The sequence below is a fragment of the Schistocerca americana genome, chromosome 3 (assembly GCF_021461395.2).
Source record: "Schistocerca americana isolate TAMUIC-IGC-003095 chromosome 3, iqSchAmer2.1, whole genome shotgun sequence".
Taxonomy (NCBI): Eukaryota; Metazoa; Arthropoda; class Insecta; order Orthoptera; family Acrididae; genus Schistocerca; species Schistocerca americana.
In genome coordinates this window covers 411264834-411285626 of record NC_060121.1, presented here as the reverse complement: position 1 = coordinate 411285626, position 20793 = coordinate 411264834, and the positions used below count along the sequence as shown (strand labels likewise).

General features: G+C 40.5%; 1 protein-coding gene across 2 annotated transcripts in view; it reads right to left on the bottom strand.

Annotated features, from left to right (window-relative positions):
- Positions 1-20793, bottom strand: part of LOC124605750 (protein disulfide-isomerase TMX3) — a 185566-nt gene that overhangs the window by 94520 nt on the left and 70253 nt on the right. For both annotated transcript variants that reach the window (XM_047137631.1, XM_047137632.1), the window contains one exon: positions 7846-8029. In XM_047137631.1, coding sequence (XP_046993587.1) covers positions 7846-8029 — 184 coding nt within the window. The remainder of the gene's footprint in view (positions 1-7845; positions 8030-20793) is intronic.

Below are 20793 nucleotides of genomic sequence, written 5' to 3'. Positions count from 1 at the left end.
TGAATAGTCTATAGTTCAGGTAGCTGGGAATATTCTCACACAGGGTTTGTTTAATACGGGATGAAACGAGGTCCTTAAGATGTCTCCCAGCAATAAAATCAGAAGAATCCACTGCACTTGTGTTTGTACACCTAAGGCATTCTTCAGGTGACCTGTACATGCAGCAAGGCACATCATTCCTGAAAAGAACATACCGAACAACTCAATTACTTAGGAGCGAAATTGTAATAACCTACTCATTACTGCACCTCTGCCACGCATGTCGAAATGTGCACATATTTGAGTAGTGCACCATTCAGTTCTCTGGCCCACAGTAGATGCCACTGACCTTGATCTGGCACCTATAGCAAGTGGCCCCTAGTCGGGCAAATGCTTCTTATCCAACCATATATTGGCCAGCAGTCTCTTATTTGTTCTCTAAACTCTATTGCAATTATTCTGTCACACCATGACTTAATAAATAGGTGGTTTCTTATGCTGTGTTTTTTATTATGTTTGAAGTTATAACATAACTGGTGAAGAGTAGAACTTCCATATGCTCAACATCAGTGATGGTTTTTTCATGCAAGTTATCCATGCATCCAGTACTTCAGTCATTTCTCCACTAGTGGCAACTTATTATGGCCACCTCGGAAAATCTTGTGACTACATTGATAGTTCATACTCCATCATCTTAGTGCATCAACCGCAGTTTCTGCCAGTTGATGACTCTTCTGAAGATTGGGAAGCTTACGGAAACAGCCCCGTGCGCACTTCATTACATTTCTGGTGACTAACAAAGAAACTTGTAAGGCTCTGTTTTTATCATAGATTACTCCTTGCAACAGTCCGCAGGTCGTGGTCTTGCGGTAGCATTCTCTCTTCCCACGCACGGGGTCCCCGAGTTCAATTCTCAGCAGGGTCAGGGATTTTCCCTACCTCGAGATGACTGGGTGGTGTTGTGTCGCCTTCATCATCATCATTCATCTCCATTATGGTCGGAGGAAGGCAATGGCAAACCACCTCCATTAGGACCTTGCCTCGTCAGCGGTGCGGGTCTCCCGCATCATCCTCTACACTCCTATCATCATCATCATCATCATCATCATCATCATCATCGTCATCGTCATCATCATTCATCCATCATCCATTATCCTCCTCCACCTCCACCACCACCACCACCACCACCACCACCACCGCCGCCACCGCCACCGCCACCACCACCACCACCACCACCTGCATGTACCAGCTGTTTTGTCAATTATCCCCTTAGCAGGAACTGGCCTCACTACTTTAGACGAAATGTTTAGATTGTTGTTTTCGTTGTTTTCGCTTTATCACAAATTTACCCAAGTCATTCCCATTCATGTGGAATTTTACCAGTGCTGCAAGCAGTCACATCAATCTTATTGGGCTTGGGTGTTAGAGCTGCAGCTTTGAACTGTAAGTCACTTTATTACTAAAACCTCCAAAGAATCAGACACAGATTCCATGGTTAGAGAAGCAATCGTCTGTATAGGACCCGACAAGGAAGTTCATAAGAGAGAGCCCTTCAGTGAGAGGATCCATCATTGGAAGAAATTTTAAACATTGCTCAGTCTTTTGAAGTCTCATATGCTGCAGGCCACGAAATCAAAGCATGGGGCGACAGTGCTGCCATTGTCAGTGAACCATGTCAGTGCACAGAAACAAACTTGCTGAAGAGGAAGTCAATGTCATTCAAACAAGCAAACCCGGCCACAACAGACAAACCCATCGGCAACAACAAGAACACCATGCAGCACTTCTGTCATGTCCTGCTTGCTTTGTGCAACATGAGACAGCTGCATGTCCCAGGTGGTGGGCATTGTCACAAAAGTGTCACAAAAAAGTCTACATTGCATCAGTCTGTCATCCTCCACCTTCCTCAGAACAAATGGACACTGGCATTGGACAATGACATTCATTCTATTTCCTCACTGCCTGCAGTTCAGAATGAATTCTTTACTGAAGTGTCTGTTCTGAACAAACTGTTATCTCTACAAGTGGACATCGGAGCAGCTGTTTCACTCCTCAACTCTCAAATGTACACATGGCTGTGCTTTTCATCATAAACTGCCATCAAATGCTGTCTGGTAACCTATAATAAACAGCGTATTCCTGTTCTTGGTCCATTTATGGCCACCATGGCTTACAAAACTATAGTCCATCCTATCATATATTTGGCTGTTAACGATCGTCACACAAAATTTGTTTGGATTACATGCTTTCATTGCTTCTGAATTTTCTGTAAGTGACACAGTGCATCTTTTATCAGATCAGGTTTCTTATCACAACCAAGATTCAATGTGTTCGGAGTTTTCGGATTTGTTTTCAGAGTGTCAATATGTGCACACATTTGAATAGTGTGCCATTTGGCTGCTCCGGGCACAGAGCAAAGGTCACCAACCTTGGTCTGGCACACTTACCCCCCTGCATCCAATAGCAAGCAGCCACTGGTGGGCAAATGTTTCCTATATACATGTTAAAGAAAGAACAGACCATATGCACCAAAACCCAAAGAATCTGTAGAACAGTGCATATCAGCAGTAAGTGATTAAGACTGTTGAGAGAAGCGGTACATGGAGGCCCACACCACCCTATTCCTATGACTCAAAATATCAGCAGTACCATTTCAAGCTGAAGCTGTGATAAGCCGTCGATAAAGAAAGTAGAAATATGCTTGCAAGCACCTACGTACTTTGTCGATTTTGAAGGGTTCCAAGAGAATGAATGGTGAAAAATATTTGTTTCCAGGATATGGGCTTATCATACTATAAATTTTTAGATTTTACAAAATATGCTGCTATGACAATGATTTATAGAAGGAACCAGTGGATAGAAGAGTTTTATTGTAGTGACAATACACAATTTGATTGTGTCACAGTATTACCTGCCATCTTCTCTTGGCAGCCGTAACAAACTGCACAACTATGTTTAGGTTATTGGCTACATGACAGAGCACTACAAAAGGCGTGGGACAGAGCACTACAAAAGGTGTGGGACAGAGCACTACAAAAGGTGTGGACCTGTCAGTCATGAAGATTTCCTTGCGTAATGAATATTCTATCAAGTTTCAAGATTGGAGCCAGATCATGTTGACTTCTTGCCACAATATTTCGGCTGGCAACTGTCCAGCCATTTTCAGGTGAGTGTCCACCACTGGAGACTGCTAGGTCACAGCATCGGCTTTATAGCACAAATTGGTGTGGAAATGCATGTGCATTGGCGGCCATCACAGGGCCATTTTCTACCAAAACTTGCATCCTATATAAATACTGCTCCACGTGTGGTGCACAGGTGCATGTGTAAAGGTCAAACTACATCTCTGCCCCCTATTGGAAGTCACACTCACGTCACTAAAAACAAACATCAGATGTCACCAGACATGTCATTACTAATAAAATGTTTTCTCTCACAAGAAATTAAAGAGATCACTGGTCCCATGCCTTATCCAGTTGAAAGCTGCTGTCACCATTTATAAGATTTTGTATGAAAACATATTTCCACAGATTCTTTAATTACTGAATCCTCAAAGCATCTTGCAGGGGCCAAGATTTTTGTGGCCAATAATCTATAGGGTGTCCTGTGATAATACAATGCTCCGCTACGGCCAACTTACTGGGCTGCAAAAGGTGAATGTGGCACTTATGTTCAATGCACCTTTCACGTACTGTGTGTATCGTCTGACTTATGTATGCTTTGCTGCACACTGGCACAGGATCTTGTAAATACCGGCCTTTTGCAGACCCAGATCGTCCTTTAGCGAACCGAGAAGGCCACTGATCTTCGCCAGTCGCTAGATTATTACTTTAACTTGATGTTTCCCTAGGATCCTGCCTACTTTAAACAAAAGGTTGCCGACATATGGAAGGAACACTCTGGACTTGAATGGCTTCTTATTTCATGATCTAGTAGGTGGTCACATTTCCTCCTCCTTAGCACTTTACTAATCTGATATGTAGAGAAACCATTATCATTTAATACTGGCTGTAGATGTTCCAGCTCCTTTGTAAGGCTGTCTCCATCAGAAACTACACGAGCCCAGTGCACCAACGTTCTAAGGATGCCAATAGTTTGCGAAGGTTGATGACAGATCGACACTTGCAAATAAATGTCTGCCGTATCTGTGGTCTTATACCCTAATAACCCATCCACTCTCCTAGTAACCGAGACATCCAAAAATGGTAAGAAGCCCTCTTTCTCTATTTCCATCATAAACAGGACGTTCTTGTGGATTGAATTTAGATGCTCCAAGAAGCATGACAGTTGTTGTTCACCATGGGGCCACACTACAAAAGTGTCATCTACATATCACCAGAAGACTCTTGGCTTAAGTTCTGCTGAATCACGTGCCCTTTCGTCAAAGCCTTCCATAAAAAAGTTTGCTACCAGAGAGGAGAGAGGATTGCCCATGGCAACACCATCAGTCTGCTCAAAATATTTATTGTTAATTAAAAAGAAGGTCAAGGAAATGACATGAGGAAAAAGTGCTGTTATATTGGCCATGAACTTATTGCCAATGAGTGACAAAGAGTTCATATGAGGAACCTTAGTAAAAAAGTGAGACGACATCGAAGTTCACAAGTAAATCAGTTTCACTGAGTTGAATTGACTTCAGTCTATTGACAAAGTCAGCAGAGTTGCAAACATGATGCACCCACTTCCCCACAAAAGGTCTCAGTTGAGGCGCAAGATGTATCGCCAAATCATATGTGGGGACATCGATGTTACTGACTATCGACTGTACAGAACCTTTTCTTTATGAATCTTCAGAAGACCAAATAACCTGGGTGTACAGAACTATGAGGTCTTAATGTTTTGGCCAATTCTTGCAGAAAAGAAGAATAATTCAGCAGTGCTGATGTTTTCCTTTCCACTTTCCCTGTGGGGCCTTTGTCAATCTTCCGACCCATTGGTTCACTCAGAAAGTTACAATCTTCTGTTCATAAACCTCACATGGCAACAGCACAGTAGCATTTCCCTTATCTGCTGGTAAGATCACCAAGTGAGGATCTTCTCGTAGCTTTTGTGGTGTGGCCCCTTCCGTGGCAGAAATTTTGCTCTTCTGATGGGGGAGCTTTTCTAAGTGCACAACAAATTTCATGTCTTATTTCTTCTGCAGCATCACTAGGAAGAGGTCTAACAGCTTTCTCTGCAGCGCCAATAAACTCAGTCAGAGGCAGAACTCTTAGTGTATGGGTGAAGTTCAAGCCTTTCCCAAGCACAGACAGTGTTACGTTGCCCAAAACCTTACCTGTGAAATTGACCACGGAGTGTCAAAAGCTATCTTCTTGCGGTAATGTTGCCGATGGTGGCAAACTTTGAAAACTGTCTTGAAGTAGACCCCTCGTGGTCCCAGTCCGACTTTGCCCAGGTCAGGTCATCGACCCGTGCCCAGGAAGTGATGGCAGGCTGGATGCAATCTTCATACTCAGATGGAACAGACGTTTCAATATGGCAACCAAGTCATGGCAAGTAAAACGGATCCTCTCCTTCACAAGTGCTAGGTTTGCCTAATGTGAACATTGGTTACTCTACACATCAGATTAGTACAGTGCTGAGGAGGAAGAAATGTGCCCATCCACAACATGAAGATAAGCTCTTTAAGTCCAGAGTGTCCCTTCCAAATGCTGCCAACCTTTCATCTAAAGTAGGTAGGATTGTAAGGAAACATCAAGTTTAAGTAATCTTCCAGCCACTGGTGAAGATCGGTGTCCTCCTCAGTTCGGTAAAGTACGATCTGGAATCTGCAGAAGACCGGTATTTACAGAATTCCGTGCCTGTGTGGCAAAGTGTACATAGGTCAGACAATATGCACAGTACACAAATGGTGTGTTGAACATGAACACCACACTTGCCTTTCACAACCCACCCAGTTGGCCTAGCGGAGCATTGTATTACCACAGGACACTACGGATTATTCTGCCACAAAAATCTTGACCCCAATGAGATGCTTTTGGGATTCAGTAATTAAAGAATCTGTGGAAATACGTCCGGCATAAAATCTTATGAATCATGATGGTGGCTTTCAACTGGATAAGGCTTGGAACCCTGTGATCTCTTTAATTTCTTCTAAGAGAAAACATTTTATTAGTAATGACATGTCTGGTGACATCTGATGTTTGTTTCTAGCGACATGACTGCGCCTTCTGATAGGAGGTGGACATGTAGTTTCACCTTTATGGTTGCACCTGCATGCCACATATGGAGCAGTATTTGCAGAGGACACAGATTTTGATACGGACTCTCCTATGACAGCCATCAATACGCGTGCATTTCCATGCCAATTTTTGCTATAAAGCTGACACCTGAACTAGCAGTCTCCAGTAGTAGACACTCAGCAGAAGATGGCTGGATGGTTGCCAGCCGAAATAGTGAGACCAGAAGTCAACATGATTCGACTGCAATCCTGAAACTTCATTGAAAGGTGTGGACCTATTAGTATCAATGTCTCAGTGTTCTTTGTCTAGTGCTGCAGTGGTGGCACCTATGCTATTATGTTTGTTTCAATTGTCCAGAAACCAACACCATCACAGACCACAATGGGCACATAAGCATCATGGCTGACATGCTGATTGACAAAATGTAATGTTCCTGAACAAGTCCTACTTCAAATTGGCCCTATTATCACAGCCTCAAAACTGTTAGTGACCACAATCTGGAAGCCAGCTTTAGTTATCATCATAGCAGGCAGAAATCATCAAGTATGATGGGCTTGCTGCATCATTTGATGCAGCATGGCAATCTCAGCATAGCATATCCAGTGAATGCTGAGCAGTGATAAATACACCAATGAGTTTTTATGGCAGAGTAAAACACTTCTCTTGGAAGTTCAACATGCTGCAATTGTGTCAGCAGAACAACACACATCTGTATGCAGTAAGGAGTGTACTAGCTTTCTGTGAAGAAAGATGGGTACAACTTCAGCTGAAACTTCCAAGCTGAGAGACCGCTGTCGATACATAAAACTATTCTATGATTTTCCATCTCCAACTGCAAGAGACATGTTAGGATACAAAACAGCAAGTTCTCCACCACAGTTGGAGACAAAACACAAAGAAATAGTTTTATGTACTGACCACAGCTTGTCAGCTGGGAAATTTTAATTGAAGAAAAAGGGAAAGTCTACATTGATGATGGGTACCACTGTTTTCCTGGCCTATGATTGCTTGGCATATCACTCATCAAACATGTCTGGGGTTTGGTTGGTTGGTAATAGTAATTACTACTGATGACTGACTGGCTATAGAGAGATTACTCAGGGACATATTCAGGTCCTCTTTGATTTTACACTATGACATTTCAAGCCTGACTGACATATGTGTAAGTTTCACACCACATTAAATTCTTAAAGAAAGAAATTATATATAGTTCTGTAATCTTAATCATTTTTGTTTGTGTAACTAATCTACGATAAAAATTTATTTTGATCACATGTATTCTTTCTACTCCTGTAGTTTGCATAGTAATTATTATGACAATGCTGCTGATAACGGAACAGACTGGACTAGGACTGGACAAGGAATCTGCCACACACTTTTTGAAGGAACCATCATGTTATCCATCTGAAGAGCTCTGTAAGGTAATCCTGATTTCCAAATATGCTTGAATAAGGCACGAATTCCAGATATGTTGAACCATGCAAGAAGAATCAAAAGGATTAAATTCTGAAGCAATATAAATGTCTGTAATCAAGTAGACTTCAAGATAAATTAAAACACTGATGAACACACATTTTTCAGGCCAATCACTGTGCAAAATGTATGATGTTATGCGTGAATAGCTTTAACTACTCATCACAACAAGTTAGAGTTGCAACAGAAATCAAAAATCGAAGCAACTCACCCACAAGTTTCCAATCATTTCTCCAATATAAAGGAAAAATAATGGTTTTGTCAGCTGCACTGTTTCCAAGCTCTCCAGTTTTGTCAGCTGTTGGACTGGTGGACCTGAGAGTCTAACTGCAAAATTGACTATTTCTTCTTTTGTTCTGTCACCTTTGAATGTGTGCTGAGCATCTCCCTTCAAACTGAAAAATAAGGGAGAAATCTGTGAGTTTCTGGACAAACTTCATCATCGCATCACATTTTTTTCCAATTATCTGTGTAAAGAAACACTATTACAACTTGGCTGGAACAAAGGCATCATTTAATTATGAGCAATGCAGCTTCATTTTGGTGAAATATGATGAGTTACTGCCCCAAAAATCTGCATGTCATATCTCATTTTCACTTCCAACAATCAAGTTTATATGACTGTGTGCCTAACCCTTTAAAGAAATCACTTTTCACTATCAAAGGCTGTAAGCAACAGTTAAATCTACTACCTAGTTTCTGCACTGGGACAAGATGCATTTTTTATGTACAAGACTACGGTATTACATGCTCTTTCAACTAAAATCATTTTCATATTAATGTACCTGTACCACTCTCCAAAATTGATAGGGGTAGGAATGTCTCATGGGGGGGAGGGGAGGGACGGAGAGGAGGGGTGCAAGTGTTTGCAATCTGGAGATATGTGGAAACACATCAGGCAATACTACCCAAAGACTCATCTTAGATAATACACTGAAGAAAGGCAAGACTACATCTATAGCATTTGCAAATTTGAAGAAAGTTACTGACTGGACTACACTTTCTGAAATTTTGAAGGTTGCAAGGATAAAACGCAGGAAGTGAAAACTGCAATTATAAGAGTTGAAGGACATGTTAAGGAAGCAATGAATTGAGAAGGAAGTGGGAGAGGATTGTGGCTATAACCAACGTAAAACAATTTTTACATTGAGCAGGCAGTAAAGAGAAATTTGGAAAAGGAATTAAGATTCAGAGAGAAAAAATAGCAACTCTGAGATCTGCTGATGATATTTTAATTCCATCAGACGGCAAAAGACTTGGAACTGCAACTGAATGGAATGGCTAGAGTCTTGGAAGTAGATTGTAAGTAAAATAAGAGTAACAGAATGTAAATTAATTCAACAAGTTAATGCTGAGGGAATTATATTAGGGAATAGCAGATAACTTTTACTATTCGACAAGCAAAGCAATTGATTGTGGCTGAAGTAGAGGGGCCACAAACTGCAAATTGGCAACAAAAATAAAAGTATTTCTGAAAAAGAGGAATTTGTTAACACCCAATATTAATTTGTCAGGAGGTATTTTCTGACAATATTGGCATGGAGTAGAGCCTTGTACAGAAGTGAAACATTGATAATAAGCACGTCAGAAAAGAAGAGAATAAATGCTTTTGAAACACTGTGCTACAGAAGACTGCTTCAAATTAGATGGGTTGATCAAAACTTAATGAGGCAGTAATGAGTAAAATTTGAGAGAAAAGAAATTTATGACAACTTGACTAAAATAATGGATTGGTTTATATGACACATCCTAATCAATCAAGGAATAGTTAATGTCATAATGGACAGAAGCGAGTGTGTGTGGGTGTATGTGAGAGGGGGAGGGGAAGTCTGATCTAATCACGAATACAGTAAGAAGGATCAAACGGATAATCGCTACAGGTTGCAGTAGCTGCTCAAATATGAAGTAACTTGCGCAGGGTAGGCTTGTGTGGAGAGCTACATCAGAGCTGTCTGGGGACCGAAGACAACATATGATGAACAGTAATGGTTCTGTAATCCATTCCCTTGGGGTAGAGCCACAAAAACCTTTACTGCAAAAAATTTAACCCACTTAAGAACCAAGCCTTCCATGTCATTATTGTTAATTTTCTGATTAGCTCCGAGAAAGAAATTCTGTAATACATCCAGCAACAAAATGACAAGAAAAGCTGAAAATGTCTCAATATACTCAGTTTGGGGTAAAAATCTAGCTATATTCACATGTCTTTATTAGAAGTAGTTTTTTTTCTAAAATGGTATACCATTGCATTCATGTAGCAAGTAGCAGTGGAATTTCGATTTTACATTCTCCGATTTTACATTTTTTGGAAACTGCACCATAAATTCGTAGTCCCTGTGAAAAAGCAGTTAAATTCAATGCTAAAAATTCCCTGTTTTCACATTTCTTTCTAGTAAAGTTTACTTGATTCTACGTTGTTACTCAACATTTCGCTTGAGTTTGTCCCGTTTTCTTGCTATTGGCATTTGATGTGACTGAACAAGTTACAAGTAGGGAAAAAAAATCGTTTGCACCAGGGCTGATAGCCGAGTTAAGGGAATATTTCAGGCCACTGTGAAAATGGGAGATGTGAGAGAGAAAATGCTGGAGGAATCCACGATCGGTGTTACCAACACAACTTGCAACATTTAGCTTCACCATGCAACGGTGATGGTTCGACTACATTTCGCACTACTTTTTTGCAGAAACTGGTAATTGTGATGTGGTGGCACTGTGAAAGCAACCAGGAATGAAGCTATCAATTTTTCGACTGCTATAGCGTGAAGTTGATGTTAATGGATGTGTTAGTGGCCGTAGAATCTCAGTTGTAGCAAGAACTCTTTGGGTAATATGTTTGTGGTTGCGCAAAGTGTGAAATATTTATGACAAAGAAGAATGAGAATTTTATTGCTTATCATTTCACATGCACCAATTTAAGCTGTCCTCTTAGGTTCCTGCCTGACCACACACTAGGAAATTGCCACATATTAAGCTTATCCATTACAGATATTTTGGAACCTGTGACTGTTAATTGAATGTAAATACCTAAAAATGATTGAAAACTGGGTCATGGAATAATAAATAACTTTTCAGAAAAAAGTGACTGGTTGCAGTTTTTTGTATTTACATATAATCACCACATATTTGGAAATAAACAGCGAAGTATTTGTGACACAAAACCATATGAATTTTATTGCTGCTCGTTTCACTCTCAAGAATGTAAACTGTCCTGTTAGGTTTCTGCGTAATCACTCACTCGGAAATCACCAGACATCTGGAAATAAACAGGCAAATATTTATTTCATCCTTCCTTCTCTGACAAGATAAAAATGTTTAATAACATTGACTATTGCAGAACATATTGTATTACAATCATAATGAACGTGATAACAACACTAAGTTGAAAAGTATTGGCATGCAACGAGCTGCAAACAAATAACCTCTGACTCAGCTAACCATGACATTATCCATTATGTTACAGCTTACTCATCTGAATTTTGCATTGTACATTATTTATTATAAATATCTCTTGAAGCCTTATGTTGTTGATGCTGTATTAACTGACATTTAATGATAAATGTGACGTATTTGTGATATGGTACTTTCAATGCACCATTCCTTTGAAACGGTATACTGCACTCATTGTCACACACTATGAAAGAAGTGAATAATCGAAGTGCACACAGTTCACACAGGGGTCATTCACAAGTGCACACTAAAGTCAATAGTCAAAAGCCCACTAGTGATGTCACCACTGCAAAAAGTACTGTGGAGTGGCTTCCACACCACCACACCTACAGTGTTTCCCATCTGTTTCCAAATTTGTTTCTTGTGTCTGTTTCTGTCCACACTGGCAGCACACATTTCTCAGTGTATTCGCAACATCTGCAATGCTGCTTCTTATATTGTTCTCATATTGTCTGTCATATCACGTGTGGAGACAAAGAAACTGTATTACGTGCTGCTGTATTGTTAGTACTCAAAGGATCACGCAAACAAAATCAAAGATTTCATCGTCGTATTTTTTGTTCATGGTGACTTGTGACCTGAAGGCCATAACCATCTCTCAGTGTTTTGTAGTTTTACACAATAAGGTTGCGCTAGTCAAAGAATTTTGTAATTGCGTGGTTTTAAAACTATGATATTATTTTGATGGAGAGTTTGTATAGTAGTTGGTAATGGTTGATAAAATCGGATTAGTAGTTGTATGGAAACGATTTGTTAGTTTGCATATAGTCATCATCTTTGGTGAGCAAAGACATACTATAGAAAAACTGGTGGGAAAAACTGAATATAGAAGACAGCTCTAGTTTCCATAATTTCACTTGGATATAATCTAATAATTTTGAACTTTTGGCAAATATGGTGTCACTGTTTCTTTAGAAAAAGATCAAAATTTCAGGAAAGCAATTACAGCCCAGACATGATGTTAGTCTCATTTTTCTGTAAAAATGAGATTCATTCTGGAACCTCGAGTATTTATTTCACATTTCGAAGCAAACTATGACATACTACCTTATTTTCTTTTCTATGCCGTCTTTCTCCATATTCTACTAAATGCAGCAGCAGTTTTCTGCAGTGTGTGTTATTTTACTGCTTTTTGTTGTTGTAAAACTTAATACAGCAAGAGAAAACAAAAACACCTAATAACTCTCTACGACAGACAACACAATGTAACATATAAACATACACCTGTGCCATGCAGCAGTGACATGCAGTAGCTGGCCTGAAATGTTTTCTTTTATCTGTAAGGACCCTGCTATGGGCACATGTTTCCATGTTTCAAAAGATGTTTCCAAATGGTGTACACATCAAATAGCTGGAAACATGTTTCAAGCTTCGTGTGTACATGGCTTGAAGTCTACTCAACCAAAGTAAACTGCCATTGGCTACAGAGAGAAACACACAAACACCCACATGTTAGTTTCAGACACCTTTCACCATATTTCAGTTTTTGATTTAATTCACTATGTTCATCAATTTTTGTTTTTTTCTGGGTGGACACAAAGGAAAGATACCTCAAAAATGCGTGTTTTGACATATAATTTGTGGTGGTAGCATGTCGGAAAACAGCTCAATTATCTTGTACACAGATAAAAATTTCAATTTTTTATTGAGTTTTTAGTTGCTGTTACACTATGTGATTTTCTCAGAACTGATGAAATTCATTACCACAAATTACTGCAAAAACATTGTATTGTACATTTAATTTCCTTTACTTATACAGGTGGCAGGTGTAAAATACAGGGAGCAAAAGGCTATTTACAATTTGTACAGAAACCAGATGGCAGTTATAAGAGTCGAGGGGTATGAAAGGGAAGCAGTGGTTGGGAAGGGAGTGAGACAGGGTTGTACCTCTCCCCGATGTTGTTCAATCTGTATATTGAGCAAGCAGTAAAAGAAACAAAAGAAAAATTCGGAGTAGGTATTAAAATCAATGGAGAAGAAATAAAAACTTTGAGGTTCGCCGATGACATAGTAATTCTGTCAGAAACAGCAAAGGACTTGGAAGAGCAGTTGAACGGAATGGAAAGTGTCTTGAAAGGAGGATATAAGATGAACATCAACAAAAGCAAAACGAGGATCATAGAATGTAGTCAAATTAAGTCGGGTGATGCTGAGGGAATTAGATTAAGAAATGAGACACTTAAAGTAGTAAAGGAGTTTTGCTATTTGGGGAGCAAAATAACTGATGATGGTCGAAGTAGAGAGGATATAAAATGTAGACTGGCAATGGCAAGGAAAGCGTTTCTGAAGAAGAGAAATTTGTTAACATTGAGTATAGATTTAAGTGTCAGGAAGTCGTTTCTGAAAGTATTTGTATGGAGTGTAGCCATGTACAGAAGTGAAACATGGACGATAAATAGTTTGGACAAGAAGAGAATAGAAGCTTTCGAAATGTGGTGCTACAGAAGAATGCTGAAGATTAGATGGGTAGATCACATAACTAATGAGGAGGTATTGAATAGAATTGGGGAGAAGAGGAGTTTGTGGCACAACTTGACTAGAAGAAGGGATCGGTTGGTGGGACATGTTCCGAGGCATCAAGGTATCACCAATTTAGTATTGGAGGGCAGAGTGGAGGGTAAAAATCATAGAGGGAGACCAAGAGATGAATACACTAAGCAGATTCAGAAGGATGTTGGTTGCAGTACGTACTGGGAGATGAAGCAGCTTGCACAGTATAGAGTAGCATGGAGAGCTGCATGAAACCAGTCTCAGGACTGAAGACCACAACAACAACAACATACATATTTCATACAGTGTACTGGTGAGGATTGTGATTTGTAATTGTATATTCCAATTACATATGTTTTTGCTTGTACTTTGGGGGTTTTAACATTTTTCTTGATTCTGCATTTTCCTCTATTTTGCGGTTTTTACGTCTAGATCACACAAAAACATGATATGTTTAGCTTGTGTGTATTATTTACACTGTCCATACCCTCAAAGACATATAAGCCAACATGACCTTGCTATGTAAGTACTATGAACAGCTAAAAGCAAGGGGAAACTGCAGCCATTGCATTTCCAAAGAACATGCAATTCAATGAGGATGGCGGGGCATTCTCCTGAGTAAAATATTCCTGCATTCTGATGTCTGCATTGTGATTCCAGTAGTTTTATTTTTTTTTTTTTTACCCATGTCAAATTTTGGAACACTGGGCCTTTTTTCCCACCCAAGCACACATTCTACATATTTCATAATACATTCATTATAACACATGTGTTATGACAGGTCTTACATACAGCACAATGAAATCAAACATTTAACAATAACTGTGACATGAATACTGGAATCAGTAGTAGCTATAGCAGTGGAAAAAAAATAGTTGATATTCATTCATGGACAGTAAAACAACAAAGACAAACTATAGGCAGATACATTTAGTGAAGGCACTGGCAACAGTCAACGTGACAGCAGTGGTAGAAGAGGAACAGAATTATTTATTTAGCATATGGCAATTCGAACTGAGGTGCAACTAATACACACTGATTGACAAAAGTAATGGGATACTGACTTGACACTGATTGACAAAAGTAATGGGATACTGACTTGCACATATGCAAATGGCAGTAGTATTGCGTTCACAAGGTATAAAAGAGCACTGCATTGGTGGAGTTTCCACCTTGCCCAGGTGGTTCATGTGAAAAGGTTTCCAACACATTTGGCTGCGCAACTAGAATTAACAGATTTTGAATGTGGAATGGTAGTTGGAGACACACCATGTCAGAAATTGCTAGGAAAGTCAATATTCTGAGATTCACAATGTCAAGAGTGTGCGGAGAATATGAACTTACAGGCATTACCTCTCACCACTGACATCACAGTGGCCAATGGCCTTCAATTAATGACCGAGAGCATCAGTGTTTGCGTAGAATTGTCAGTGCTAACAGGCAAGCAATATTGCATGAAATAACCATAAAAATCAATGTGGGGACATATGACAAACATATCTGTTAGGACACTGCACCAAAATTTGGAGTTAATGGGCTATGGCAGCCGACAACCGACAAGACTGCCTTTGCTAACAGCAAGACCACACCTGTAGCACCTCTCCTGCAGTCGTGACCATATCAGTTGGACCCTAGACAACTGGAAAACCATGACCTGGTCAGATCTAAATCTACATCTACATTTACACTGACACTCCGCAAGCCACTGTACGATGCGTGGCTGAAGGTAACCTGTACCACTACTAGTCATTTCCTTTCCTGTTCCACTCACAAATAGAGCGAGGGAAAAACAACTGTCTATGTGTCTCCATATGAGCCCTAATTTCTCGTATCTTTTCTTGCTGGCCCTTACGCACAATGTGTGTTGGCGGCAGTCAGTTTCAAACGATGGTTCTCTAAATTTTCTTAATATATTTTCTCAAAAAGAACGTCGCTTTCCCTCCAGGGATTCCTATTTGAGTTCTGGAAGCATGTCCGTTACACTTATGTGTTGTTCAAACCTACCAGTGACAAATCTAGCAGCATGCCTCTGGATTGCTTCAATTTCTTCCTTCAATCTATTCTGGTATGGATCCCAAACACTCAAGCAGTACTCAAGAATAGGTCACACCAGCATCCTATATGCTGTTTCCTTTACCACCCTTTCCTAAAATTCTCCCAATAAACTGAAGTCAACCATTCACCTTCCCTACCACAGGTCTCAAACGCTTGTTCCATCTCTTACTGCTTTGCAATGTTACACCCAGATATTTAAATGACTTTACTGTGTCAAGCAGGACAGTAGTAATACTGAATCCGAACATTATAGGTTTGTTCTTCCTTCTCATCCTCATCCTCATTAACTTACATTTCTTCACATGTAGGGCTACCCGCAGTTCAGCACACCAACTGTAAATTTTGTCTAAATCATCTCGTATCTTCCTACAGTCACTCAACTTCGACACCTTACGGAACACCATGGCATAATCAGCAAACAACTGCAGATTGCTGCCCACCCTATCCACCAAATCATTTACGTATGTGGAGAACAACAGTAGTCACACTTGCCTGGGGCACTTCTGTTGATACCCTTGTCTCTGACGAACACTCGCCATCAAGGACAATATACTGGGTTCTATTATTTAAGAAGTTTTTGATCCCCTCACATCTGTCAACTTATTCCATATGCTTGTACCTTTGTTGACTGCTGCAGTGGGGCGCTGTGTCAAATGCTTTACGGAAATCTAGAAATACGGAATCTAGCCTGTTGCCCTTCGTCCGTAGTTTGCAGCATATCATGTGAAAACAGTGCAAGCTGAGTTTTTCATAAGTGATGCTTTATAAAACCATGCTGACTCATGGACATAAGCTTCTCAGTCTCAAGAAAATTTATTATATCTGAACTGAGAATATGTTCAATGATTCTGCTGCATACAGAAGTTAGAGATATTGGTCCATATTTTTACCCTTCTTATTAACTGGAATTAACTGCGCCTTTTTCCAGTCACTTGAGACTTTGTGCTCGGTGAGAGACTCATGATAAATGGAAGCTAGATAAGGGGCCACTGCTTTAGAGTACTCTTTGTAAAATCGAACTGGGATTCCATCTGGACCTGGTGATTTATTTACTTTCAAATCTTTCAGTTGTTTCGCTACACTAGGGGTGCTTAAGTCATCCATCAGGAGTCTGTCCGGTGTTCAAATAACGATATGTTTGTATGATTTTCCTGTATGAACGATTTCTTGAATGCAAAATTTAAAACTTTGGCTTTCGTTTTGCCATCTTCAACTGCCACATTAGACTGCCCAACAAGGGACTGAATAGAAGCCTTAGACCCACTTAACGTTTTTACCTAAGGCCAGGATTTCCTCGAGTTCTCTGCTAGATCTTTTGCTAAGGTGCGACAGTGGTAGTAGTTGTATGTTTTGTGCATAGAGCTTTTCATAGATGCACAAATCTATACTACACTTCTCTCATCGTCATTTGTGCGTCCCCTTTTGATTTAGAGTGCAACAGCTTCTGCTTCCTCAGCATTCGCCGAATTTCGTTATTAAACTACAGTGGGTCTTTTCTATTCTTTATCCACCTACTAGGCACATAACTCTCCAGATCACAATTTACAATCTGCTTAAGCTTTGCCCATATTTCCTCTATATCCACCTTATAGGAGCCAAGTGATGCAAATTCACTGTCTAAGTGAGATACTAATAACTGTATGATACTAATAACTGTATATGCTCTATCTAGCAGAAACACACTCCTATCCTCCTTCACTGCTTTATTAACTTTCATAATCATAGTTGTTATAATGACTTATGATCGCTAATTCCCTTTACTATACTGACTTTGTTGATAAGGTCCGGCCTATTTGTAGCTACAAGGTCTAAGTTACATTGAGTGTGTGCTGCCAAGCTAGCTGCTCAAGACAGCATTCAAAAGTATTTCGCATGAGTGTCTGTACCCTCACAATAAATCGACAGACATTCCAGTCTGTACTGATTGCATGATCTGGGAATTTATGCGTTATTGACCCTAGAGTTTCTTGAATGAATTTAGAACTGTCACAGCACAATCGGGTGGCCATAAAAACATCCAACAATTAACATGGTTTCACCTGCATGACCATATAACTTCACTGTCACACTCAACTTCGACCTCATTAGAGAGAATGTTTCTGTCAACTGCAATGAACACTTCCCCACTCCCCCTCCTATGGTCTCTAACCTGTCTTTCCAATATATGTTCCATGACTCACTAAATATTTCAGAGCATTCCATTTTGGGTTTCAGCCAGCTATCGGTTCCAAGAATAATTTGAGTGCGATAACTTTCCTCAGGGGGCAGTAAATTCGGGAAATTTATTACGAATATTTTGACAGTTTACTGATAAAATTATAACAAAGTGTCTTTATCCTGAATGCCGTTTGACATCCCTTGCTACATATCGACTGGCGAGTGTTCATGAAAGCACCTCAAACTACTGTCTAGCCTAAAAAACCCTCAATGTGCACTCCACAAGCACTCTGCTACCCGAGTAACTGCTTCCTTGGTGTGGTGCACCCCTGACCTATCAAGGGGAGTCTCCACATTCCTGCAAATTCCCACATAATAAGGTCTGGCAATCCGCAGCCGAGACTGTCACAGGGTTTATGAAGCCTTTTGTTGACACCCTCCACTCAGCTCCAAACCAAAGGACCCCGAACACCTCTGGGAACAAAGTTGCAAATTGCAAGCTCTGCTTGCATCCGACACGTGAGGCCAGCAGTCCTCACCATCTCTGCCTCAGAACCCAAGTGACAGGTGTCGGCGTTGACGTGAGCCATAACTTGCAGATGACTACACCCTGCACACTCGATAGCTGCAGGCTGCCACCTCCACATCTTGGAAAGGGCCCCCAGCAGACATACCAAGTGCACATTGGCTTTTTTCCAGCCCTAAATGCTATCTGCTTAAGGGGCTCCATAACACGCCTAACATTGGAGCTCTCAATAACTAGCAAACTCCTCCCCACATGTGCCTGCTTGGATCCTGCTGAAGGAGCGGGCCACCTGTCCATTCACAGGGTGAATATGCGAGACCTGGCGGCGAGTCTCCACATTGGTCCTCCGCCTCAAGCAGAGCGAATACATTACCACCTACCACTCACCCTGAGGTGAGGGCAGATCCACCACGTTGGGTGCACCAGAAGGTGCCTCGGGAGGTGCCTCAGAAGCAGAGCCTGTGGGCAAAACAAGTGACACCTGAAGTGTCCCATGCAACACACTACACACTCCACCACCACTTACTCCAGGAGGCAGCAGCAGCCTGAACATGACTGACTGTTGCCAAAAGGTCATTCAGTTGTTTGTGAACTGCGGCCAGCTCCGTCTGCATTCACACACATCCTAGTCATCCTAGCAAGACTAAAAAAAGTATTAAACTATAAAACCAGTCAGAATTCTAGCTACGTAGCTGTCTGTTCAGTGATGAACTACTGTGCGACAGACTGAATGAATTTTTACACTTACAAAAACACGAGGTTAACCTCTTAAACATAAAAACATGCACGAACCTTAATAAATATACTAGTATGAAAACACAGAAAAAGATGAACACTTAACTTGTCACGCTGTAGTAGTATATCAGTTGACAGCTGGAACCTAGTACTGATTTCAGTTGGTAAGAGCTGATGGTAGAATTTGAGTGTGGTACAGACCCCATGAAGCCCTGGTCACAAACTGTCAACAAGGCATTGTGCAAGCTGGTGATGGTTCCATAATGATGTGCGCTGACTGGGATCTCTGGTCTAACTGAATCAATCACTGACTGGAAATGATTATGTTCAGCTACTTGGAAACCATCTGCAACCATTCTTGAACTTCATGTTCCCAAACAATGATGGAATTTTTATGGATGACAATGCACCATGTCGCCGGCCCACAATTGTTCATGACTGATTTGAAGAACATTGTGGACAATTCGATGAATGACCTGGCCACCCAGATCACTCGACATGAATCCCATCAACCATTTATGGGACACATCAAGAGGTCACTTTGTGCACAAAATCCTGCACCTACAACACTTTTCCAATTATAGGCAGCTATGGAGGCAGCATGGCTCAGTATTTTTGCAGGGGACTTCAACAACATGTTGAGTCCATATCAAGTTGCTGCACACACCACGCAAAAGGAGGTCCAACAATAATAGGAGGTATCCGATGACTGTCAGCTCACAGCTCAGTACACATGAAATGAATAATTTTACAGAATAAATAGAACTAAAATATAAAACTACAGATTAAAATCTAACTTTTCAATCCATTCAAGGGCTGCCTCTGTCACATCAAAGTAGTCTTCTAGATTTCCAGGTAAGCTCATTAGCTACAGCTTGTTGCAATGTGTTTGATGGTCTGACATTCATTGCCACACTCACACTGAGAAGATGAAGCCATTCCCCATTGGTGGAGGCTTTCTGCACAGATGCCATTGCAGATTGTGTTCTAAGCATGTCACAGTAATTCTATGGTGTTCCAAGCATGTAACCGTAATACCACGGTGGTCAGCCTTTTAAGAGGTCTCACGAGAGTCTGATATTCCTCACTGGTAATGCTATTTGATATTTCTGACTTCCCATTCATGTTGAAATCCACTGCTTGCAGTGATTCTGCCAATATGATGTGTGACCACCTGGGTTTTAATTGGCTCATTCTACATGTAGGCATATGAGTATGGGAATTTTAATTAATTTTTAATATTCCTTGAGAAGGACACAGTATCTCCACAGATCTGGCAGCACAATGTGGCTTCGAGTTGGTAACCTGTGATGAGGAGAACACCTGGTGGTGGACTTTAACATTAAAGGTAACATTTAGCTTTGCATTAGTCATTCTGTTGTCAAGATGAGACCAGTCTTCACTGGATTTGGTTTTAACCTCCACTTTTTGAAGAAGTATTCATACCCTGTACTTAGATCTGCTGATTCACCAGCTTCAAGATGTCTTGAGTGGCCAAGGCCAAATAATCCACATGAACTTCCTTTACTCTGTTGCAGGGAGACCACATATATCTAAGTTGAATAGAATTGGTACCAATATAAACCCTGGGGAAGAGGAAAGTGACAGAACATCAGTTATGAAGAGAAGAGAAAAGGAAAGATAGTGAAGTGACTGACTGAGAAGCCTAACAGAGAGGATGTGGGTACTTTGCTGTATTATTTGGCATAGAGAACTGACCATATATGTTACTTTTTAGAGTAAAGCTGA